The sequence below is a fragment of the Varanus komodoensis genome, unplaced genomic scaffold, assembly GCF_004798865.1.
Source record: "Varanus komodoensis strain SLA01 unplaced genomic scaffold, ASM479886v1 scaffold39, whole genome shotgun sequence".
NCBI classification, from domain to species: Eukaryota; Metazoa; Chordata; class Lepidosauria; order Squamata; family Varanidae; genus Varanus; species Varanus komodoensis.
In genome coordinates this window covers 8,262,662-8,272,606 of record NW_025335922.1, presented here as the reverse complement: position 1 = coordinate 8,272,606, position 9,945 = coordinate 8,262,662, and the positions used below count along the sequence as shown (strand labels likewise).

Here is a 9,945-nt window from a genome sequence, read left to right as displayed (position 1 = left end):
ATTTTCAATGGAACTTTCACCCTATATTAGGGTTAGGGGTGTGCTCCAGGGTAGGGTTAGGGTTAGAAAAAGTAGATGTCCTGGCATGATTTTGATGGTTGGAATGTGTTTAGACTGGGCTGAAATGTTGATCTATGCAGAAAACATCCTCAAGGATTGCTTTTTCAAACTTGCCCTCTTTTCAATGGAACTTTCTCTCTATACTAGGGTTATGGGCGTGCACCAGGGTAGGGTTGAGGTTAGAAAAAGTAGGTGTTCTGGCATGATTCTGATGGTTGGAATGTGTTTAGAATGGGCAGAAATGTTGAGCTGTGCAGAAAAAGCTAATCAAGGAAGGGGTTTTCAACATCACCCTCATTTCAATGGAACTTTCACACTATAGTAGGGTTCATGACCCTATAGGCTTGAGGCTATAGGAGTTGTGTAACATCCACTGCTATCTGCCTTTTTTATTAGTCACTTATTTCCTTGTAAGCTGCTTTGAGTTCCTTGTAAGGGGACAGCAGGCAGGATATAATATTGCAATTTTTACAATTTTTACAGCGCCGAACAGCCAAAGGTCTGTTCTCCACCTGGGAAGATGAGGACAATTGGTATCATCTGGCTACAGGTGTGAACCCCTTCAAAGGGAAAGGGTGGAGCTGTGTCTTCCATACCCTGAATCCTTGCTCCCTTTGCATTTCCAGATTCACTTCTGAACGGACTGGTAACAGTCAGGGCTTTGACACAGAAAAGAGACTCTCATCGTTTCATACATCCACTGAACCTTATTGAAACTGAACTCATGACACATTCAGAGTATATACAAAACGGGCCACTGACTGGAGTTTAGAAAAGGTTTATCCTGTACTTGTTACAAAGAATAATTTATTATGTGATTACACTTTCACTTTTAAAGGTCTCTGTTGATTAAGCTTTGCCTTCTTTGCTAAGATAGTCATTCAGTGGAACAAGATCAGTATAAGCAGTTACTACATAGTGCTGCAAAACTCACATATATTAATTTCAGTCAACGTTTAATTTCAAGAAAAGACAACTCTCCGTATGTTCTTTTAGTTATAATTTGTTACAGTTACTGCAGAAACTGCACAGAGAAGGAGCAAGTCAAGGAAGCAAAATTCATGTGTAAACAAGTCCCCCAATTAAACATTACTATAAACACAAGTCACTGATGAACAAGAGGTAGGCAGGAACCTAAGTAAACCAACCCACCAATTACACAGTTACTAGATTGCTACAAAATGCACTGGGTCACTTCAATAATGAGAAACATCAACAAGCTTTATATGAAGGGTGACGGAAAAGAAGCCCAGATGACTTTTCCCTTTACATGTTGCCTCATTTCCATAATTAACCACACTATCTGGAGGTTGCTGTGTTGTCCACACCTGGCCAGGTGGGTGAGAGGGCTGGTTCCCAAACCACTCTGCAATCCATGGCTTGCTTCAGGGTTTTGGGTGGTTAGAAGCCATGCCACCACCCACCTTTGCCAGGACTGGATGACATGCCAGCTTGCACCTGATGCAGGTAATTCGGGAAATGACCAGCGGACACCACTTCTTTTCCTTCTCCTGTAGTTTCTTTTACTTCACCAATGATGGAGACCTTACTATTAACCTTCAGCTACCCTAATGTGGCAAAATTGCCACCAATGGCCCTATCTGCACTCAAGCTAAACTATGTACAACATAGATGCTAAGAGCTGTAATCCAACCCCTCTGAAGGGCAGCAGGCTAGGGAAGGCTGTTCTAGTATCATGACTGACAGGTAAACACATCATTTTTCCACAGCCATGGGTGAAAAATTACAGAAACTCAACAGGGCAGCTCTCAATACAGCCATCTCACTCCAGATGGCAGCCTGCTGCTCTCAGAAGTCTTCAGAGTTCTTTTCCAGTTTAGCTCATGACTTCCAAGAGATGTTCTCTTTTTCAGTTGAAAAGGTGGGATTGTCTGTTTGCACCATTACAACTTCCTTCAACCTTCTGTTGAAAACATCTGTTTCTGGAGAACAAAAAGAAACATCTGTTTCTGGAGAATAACATGAAGCCGAAGCCACACAGTTGAAATATATTGGGGTGGTGGCAAGATGAGGCTAGAAGGTTCACCCAACTGAAAAGGCCTCAGGAATCATCCCAGCTGCTTCTTCTCCTGGAAGCATCTCCTCAACATGAGCAGCTGGAGTTCTCGGCTGGCAAGGCCATCACCGGCTTGGTATCTAGATGGATGCTGCCTAAAGGACCACTCTCCCCATGAAGCTGTAAGGTATTTCGCGCTATAAGCTCTTTAGCCATCAATACGAACACTTCATCAACATTTTGGGCTTCCTTGGCTGAAGTCTCCAGTACAGCCAGAAGACCATGCTTCTCTGCTAGTGTGCAAGCATCTTCAAACAGAACTTGCCGCTTCTCTGCTTCGTCCGACTTGTTCCCTTTAAATGGGATTAAAACACATTTCAGACTTCCAGTGACATTTGAGATGAATAAAATGAACAGGCACAATATTATGAACCAAGCCAAGAACATCTCACTTGACATGTTAAACCCCTTTCAGTCAAAGGGCTGAATTCCATTTTGGAGATGCCCTTGCAAGTCACTTTCCAAAGTTGGGTGGGGCTGAAGGCAAAATGCACATAGCCAGAGATACCAGCCTATTTGAGCTTAGAACTCTTATTGCCAGCAACAAAGCCTTCAAAGGTTCATTGCAACCATTCAGAATGGGTGGAAAACTGCAGGAAAAAAACTGTGGGAAGCCACCAAACAAACAGGGTCAGGCAGAAAGGGTGTGTGTGACCCACTGGAAAACCCTGCAGTGCCATCCTTGGACTCCAGAGGTTCTGCATGCATCCCACAATGCTGGTCCTTTATTTATCTTGCTATGTAACATGCATGAGCTGCAATAGGGAACTTTTCTCAGAAGTGAACTTTGACTTTCTCAAGTGAAGTCTACATTTTCATAGAAGTAAAAAGTTACTAGATTATTTTTCCAGTTGCCCAAATTCACAAGTTGTGCTTGACATTCTGTATGCCCCGCAAACATTGTAATAACAGAACAATCTTACACATTTTGCTTAGAATTCTTTCCATGCACTTCAATGAGATTCATTCACCTGCAAGTAAGAGCACTTACAACACATCCTTGATGCACTCAATTAATCATGGCAACTAGGAACAAAGCTCCATTCAGGTTTCTCTAACACGCTCTTATCTCTTGGTTATCTTAGCTGGGGGGGGGGGGGATGTCCCATTCTGGCCTTAACTCCAAAAAAATAACATTGGGAACCAAAATGAGGTGTGAAATCCATGCTAACAATGGTAGAAATCATCACTTACCAATCAGCATCAAGACCAAGTTAGCAGCTCCGTATTTTTCAATTTCATGAATCCAGTGAGGAATAGACTCAAAAGTGGACTTCCTTGTCATGTCGTAGGCAAGTACAGCACCGTGGGCACTGCGGTAATAACTCTGAGTTATTGTCCGGAAGCGTTCTTGGCCTGCCGTATCCCAGACTTGTATCTGAAAAGGGGGGATGAAATAATTAATTTACTACCAGAGATTGGTGTTTCCGGCCAACGCAAAATTGAAATGCAGCATCTAGATTGCATTCATTTTTATACATCTCCTGCTCCTACATAAGGTCAACTTTCAGACAACATTTCTGAAAAAACAAAGGCCAGGCGCAACTCCAAAAATCTTCACCAAGCCAGGTGGCGTAACATTTTATACTGCAGCCCTCACGGTCCCAAACTGTCCCGATGTTTCCCCATGCGCTGCTTCCCATGGTGCCTGGCCCAGTGGTGTCCAACTTCATGGACACAATCTAGCCCTGCAGTATTCCCTGGATGGCTCTGCCCCACTTTCCCCGACTACTGTTTGTTTGGTGCTTTCCCCACTTTGGCATGGGACTTTCCTCATTCCAAAAGGCCAAATGCTTCTTGTGAGGCTTAGTAAGAGCTTTATGCCACAATATGCTGGTATTTTTGTCACACCCCTTCTATCTTAGCCCTGCCAGCAACTGAAATGAAGCTTCAGAGGAAAGGGAATTCACCCCTTGGGCTGGAAGAGGTTGGCATTCCTGACTCAGCTTGATGAAAAGTTCTGGAAAACTGAAATGGTCACACAGTTTTTGACATTTTGATCCTAAGCAAGATTTTAATGAACTGTAGATTTAGGCTTTTCATTCCTGGCTTCTTGACATAAATGTGGCAATGTTTGGGATTTGCAACTGCTGCTGCTTCTTGCTAAAAGGATATTTTGCTCCATTCCATATTACTGCAAAAATGATGTGACCATCGCAGCCCCAGAATGCAAAAGAAATGAGTCTGTAGCTGTCATCTTGCATTGCGGACTAGCTAGTATGCCTAAGTCCACTTTCTGTCTCATCTTTCTAAGATATTTCCACAAAATGCCTGCTCTAAAACACCCCTCAAATTTCAGCTTCTTAACTTTTATGGGGGGTTTTTTAACTAGAACAAAATTGCTTGGGGCACAAAAGTGCTGCAGAATCTCCATAGCAATTCCTGTGCATGGTAGTTTTATACCACAGAACACCCCCCTCCCCCATCAATGGCACAAAATAAGGTTCAATGCAGATAAACATAGTCTCATTTTAAAGCTGAAATACTTAGCTAAAAAGCCCGGCATGCAGAATTAAATTCCATTCAGGGAAAACTGATGTGATTTTTTTTAAAGCTAGTAGGCTGAACCATTGTTATACAGAGAAAATGGCAATGGGTCTTTGTTATGCAGATTTTCTTGTTTTCTACAGCCTTGGGGAGAAGGAAAACTAAATTACATGTAGTTGCTGATACCTGAAAGCCATTCTTATGTTGATTACAACTCTGTGAGGGAAAATGTCAGTAAGAACAGAAATTTTTCAGATTCAGTATTTTTCTTGCCTTGGGCACTTTCTACTGAGGTAAAAAATAACATTACAATGGGACTAGTGCTTGTTTTTTGTTAAAAGAAAAGAGCTGTGCACTAAACAGGTCCAATGCTTAGTTAGGCCCCCAGGACAAAAAAAAACAAAAGCACACATTTGCATATGCTAATTTACTGGCAGAGGAGTGTGGCTGGAACCAGAAACATGAGCATGGGGGGCATGCTCCTCTGCCACTACTTATCAAAAGAATAAGCACCCTCCTGGAGGGCTTTTGGACTGGCAAAAGACAGTCATTTGCAGAATGGAGTCACATATAAGCAGAGAAATTCCTTCTCTATTCTAAGGGTGGGGCTTAGCCAGTGATCTTTGCTTTGAGTACTGAGATGTTACAAATTTTTCCTGTGAACTGCTGACTGACCTTTATATCCCACATTTTTTCCTCTTGCAAACAGCCTAAGGTGATTCACAAGGTTGTCTCCATTTCTACCTTGTCCTCACAACAACCTTGTGAGGTAGGTCAGCCCGAGTGATTGGCCTAGAGACAGCTAGTGAGCTTCAGGGCCAAGGAGGAACTAGACCATGCATCTCCCAAATCTCAGTCCAGTACTCCAACCACTATCCCACACCATTTGGATAGCATGATGATTGCCTGGCCGAGGACTGGGTGCCACTCACCTTCACCTTCTTGCCATCGATGTCCAGTGATCGCACTGTGAAGTCCACCCCAATCGTGTTCTGCTGCTTTGCATGGTATTGGCCTGACTTGAAGCGATGGACCACACACGTCTTCCCTACATTTGAATCACCGATCAGGATGATCTTGAACAAGTAGTCAAAAGCTTCATCCATCTCGGAGTTCGCAAAAGCCATGATCTTCTTCAGCCCTGAGTGATCTGGCCCTGAGTTAACACAGGGAAGAACCCAAGTGAGGCATGAGCAAGGAGCTGAAAGACAAATGCAATGTTTATGTTGGGTGTTTAGATTCTTCCATTAATTTTACATCACCCCAAAATATTTTGCTTTCCTGAATTTCAAGCGAGTGGGCTCTATCCAGTATCAGTAACTTAAATTCCATTAAACTTTGGGGCAATACAGAAACAGATAAATAAACAAGACTTACATGGATACAGCTCGGGGGGGGGGAGGGTGTTTTAAATTATTTTTCTTAGCTCTTAAAGATAATGACTGGATTCAGACAATACAATCACCCACACTCAAAGGTCAAGCACAGGTTATTGTTGAAACGCGGGTTATGTTGTCCCAAATCAGCTGCGTCAGGTTATGGCTTATGAACCACAAACCACCCATGAAGACAGCTCATAGTTTGTTGAGTGGTGAATAATGGGTTGTTTGCCATGGTTTATTATCTTGACTGGGTTCAGGCAACATGTTAACCCACAGGTCAACAACTCGCTTTAATGACAACCCACACAACCCATACTCAGCCCTTCACTGTGAGTTATCATTGTATCTGAAACTGGGCAATGGGAAACTGGGCATGCTGGGAACTGTAGGCCTTTTCTCTGTCTCTGCATGCCTAGGACTGCACCCGCAGCAGCTAGTAGCAAAGGTAGTGTCAGTGGGGAAAGTTTGCCAAAGAGCTTCTACTGTCCCTCTAGCAGATCCATTTTTCATAACTGCAGTATTATGGCAAACTTGTTTAACCACATTTTGTTTACGGATAAAGTGTGCAGGTTACCAAAGGGTAAAGCAGGGCCTTACCATTTAGTCTGAATTCTGTATTTCAAGAGTTGAGTATTTTGTCAAGAATTTGTTTTTGTATAGTTAAAAGTGGTCATTTCAATTTGATTGTGATGTTTCACAATTCATTATCAACCTGCAGGTTAAACCGTACAAAGGCCAGGAACATGTGCAACTTGCAACTGCATATCAGAAGTCAGCATTAAATGATAAGAAGTTTAAAGCATTTGAGTTTAAAAAAAATCCAAGTGCAGATAACAATAAAGTGGCAATGGTTAACCAGACAGAAAAGTCAATGCCTCCCTAAAATTCAAAACAATAAAGCAAACCCTAAACAAAATCAATACAAAAATGGTCTATTCCCTCCTCACCAAGCACACACTGTATGGAAATACAAACTCAGCTCAGTCATCCCCCCTCAAATCTCAGTTTGAATGGCTGGCAATGTGAACTCTAGGAGACTTTCCTGAAAGAAACAGTCCACAATACTGGTGCCATGAGAAAAAAGGCCCTGCCCCTTGGATGCGCCTACCAGACCTCAGCTGGTGAGGAACCTGGTGCAGGTCCTATCAGCAGAGCACAGAGGTGGGACCTACAGGAAAAGGTTCTCTGACAAGAGAGCAACACCTATTCCAATGGTAGCCCTCGTGAAGCATTCCACAACATTGGCAACATGTCCTCCACCTTTTGATCAGCCTGGGTTAAGAGTGAGTCTACCCAAATTCCCATTCCTCAAGCCGATTATGAGGAGGATGGAGTGGGCAGGCATCAAGTTCAAGGGACTCTTCCCTGCTTTTTACCAGAAGCTAAGGTCCATCAATCAGAGTCTAGTGCAGAAGACTCACACACTGTATGAAATCAGTAGTTTGGAGTATCAGAACTGCTCACTGCTTCTAGACAATCCACACAAAGCCTTATCCCTTATCATTCTCCCCACCACCACCCCCGGACCCCGTTTCCTTCATTGCTGCAGAATAATTTTTGGAAGTCATTTTGCTGTTGCTATTGCTAGATGTTTGAGAGTTAAGTGTTTGCTGATTTACTACAAATCATCCAGAAATCAACTTGGGGTCATTCTGACAGGGGGCTCTGCCTAGTGTTACCAGCAAAATCATGGTGAAACTATCATGCCATTCTTTTCTGAATACATATATTTTGGTGGAAAGAAAAGGAGGACGAAAACACAGGAGGGTTAGAAGATGAAGAGAATGTCTCCTGGGCAATCCTGGGAATGAGGCAGGCCATTGCATGATAAGAGCCTCATTACCCTCATTATTAACACAGCCCTGCTCTTCCTTTTGTCCATCCTCCAGCGATAGCAGATAGCAGATAGCAGACCGAGAAGGAATCAAACACAGAACCAGAGGTTTAGAAACATAGGAACTTGCCTCATACTATCAGAACCTGGGTCCATCCAGCGCAGTCCTGTTGACACTGACTGGCAGTGGCTCTCCAGGGGTCAGGCAAAAGTGTTTCCCACCTTTCCTGAAGATGCCAGGGATCCCACCTGGGAAAATGCGCATGCCAAGTGGGAGCTCTGAGCCACAGTCCCTCCCCGCACTGAGATGAGGCTGGAACAATCCACAGGCCACTTTTGGTCTAACAAGCATATGCATACACGTGGTGTGTGCACTGTCCAAAGTTCAACCCCTGGCATCACCGGTTTAAAAGAAAACCGTAATCGGAGCTAGGAAAAAGGCAGTTGCTTGAAAAGTTGGAGAACCTGTCACTCAGGGTTAGCAGTAACCAGCTAAAGCAGGAGACAGGTGGCAGAATACAGAAAAATACTTGTTGGAGGGCCGCTTGCTTTACAAAAGCAGCTACAAAAAGGGTAGTTGTTTTATGTAGAGGAGCTAAATTAGGCCTTTAAAATCCCTGATCCATCGTTGTTTCATATGTAGATTTGTACTTACATATTCAGGTCACCATCCCAGCAGGTGCCTTCTGAGGGGTCCTCAAATTACAGGGAGGGGGGAGGCTGGGGGATCCCTAATACCCTTAAGTTCTGTTTTTAGAAGGATCCTATATATGGCCAAAACTGGATATATTCAGGTGCTGCATTTTGTAGAGGACCCTTCTACAGCCTTCTCCAGGAAATCTCGCCCCCTCCCAGCACCCAGCATCTCAAAAGCCACTGTTTTGCACTCTGCTCCAGTTATTTGATCTCAGGATTCTGTAAAATGAAACCCAAGCAAATGTCAAAATTGCAAGCCTAAAACCTACCCATACCTGGGCTGGATAGGTCATCTGACCCAGTGTATACCCAGTCCTTGGATGGTCTCAAAAACCATAGTTATATTTTCATTCAGTTCCCAGTACTGAGACTGAGAAATGGAGGGAGGCAATTTCTGTAGGGTAATGTTTAAAGCGCGAATTTGTTGCTCTCTGGTAAGCCAAGCCTGACTGATCACACAAAAGGAGTTGCTTACTCACTATTAAGATATATGCATTTATATTTGTTGCTCACAACAAAGGCAGAAAAACACAACAAGACGAAGGGCAGAGACGGAGCACAGCTTTTTGCAACCCCTTGCATTGTGTGCCTTCGCGGGCTTATCATGAGGAAAGAGAAATCTTCAAGTAAACACATACACCCCCACCACTTCCCCATTATCAACGGAACTTAAAACGCTGAAGCCATCATAAGCTCCCCCTTTCACAATGCCTGTTCTCAGCTACCTGCTCCCGTAAAAGTTTCGCTCCCTGAGACCGAACAAAACGAAACTCATTGATCCATGCAGTGAAACGTTAATACAACACATACATCTAAAAGAACTGGAAAGCTTGCCTTCTCAACTACCAACTTTGTTCACCTGTTATTCCCTTCTTTCTCTTACCTGCACTAACAGGTATAGCTCTCATTATAATCCCCTCCCACCTTTGCTGGCTTTCTTACCGTCTGATGGGAAATGTAGTTTCACAAGTTCAATGTCTTTAGGTTGCTTGCTTCTAAAATGAAGTGAATCCAGCCCAGGCCATGATTTTTTCCCCTTCCTTCTAAGAAGAAGTGTCAAATAGTAGAGATATTACTAACCTGCATGTTCTAGTGAAAAAGCCACTTCCTATCTAGGCCTTTACTATTTCAAAAAAGGAAGCGTTGTGGTTTGTTTGTATGAAAGAAATGATGCCAGAAAGTGCCCAGTCATTAGAAAGAAGCATAGAAAAAAATGTAGAAAAAAATCCTACAGGTGTCTACTCAAAGGGTGACTTTGGGCCACTCAGGAACTCTCAGCCTGACCCACCTCAAAGGACTCTTGTTCTGAGAATATGAATTTCAACAGGGAGCCTTACCTGTTGAACTTCTGCCCATTATTCCATTTTTAAAAGGACAGCAGGGATACACCCTAAGATGAACTTTCAAAA

At 43.3% G+C, this 9,945-nt stretch overlaps 1 protein-coding gene across 1 annotated transcript; it reads right to left on the bottom strand.

Annotated features, from left to right (window-relative positions):
• Positions 1-1,091: 1,091 nt before the first annotated feature.
• On the bottom strand, positions 1,092-9,542 carry RAB19 (RAB19, member RAS oncogene family). The gene is made up of 4 exons (XM_044441051.1): positions 9,479-9,542; positions 5,557-5,825; positions 3,332-3,515; positions 1,092-2,430 (listed from the first exon to the last, which is right to left on the bottom strand). Exons 2-4 carry the CDS (start codon positions 5,749-5,751, stop codon positions 2,165-2,167), a joined length of 645 nt encoding a protein of 214 aa, XP_044296986.1. The 5' UTR covers positions 5,752-5,825; positions 9,479-9,542; the 3' UTR covers positions 1,092-2,164.
• Between the last annotated feature and the right edge of the window lie 403 nt (positions 9,543-9,945).

Bases quoted from the DNA above. Each gene is read 5' to 3' on its own strand.
- RAB19 (XM_044441051.1), bottom strand. From the start codon at position 5,751: ATGGCTTTTGCGAACTCCGAGATGGATGAAGCTTTTGACTACTTGTTC. The intron at 3,516-5,556 runs GTGAGTGGCACC...CCCCCTTTTCAG, and splicing joins TCGATGGCAAGAAGGTGAAG to ATACAAGTCTGGGATACGGC. The intron at 2,431-3,331 runs GTAAGTGATGAT...TCCCATTTAAAG, and splicing joins CTTGGTCTTGATGCTGATTG to GGAACAAGTCGGACGAAGCA.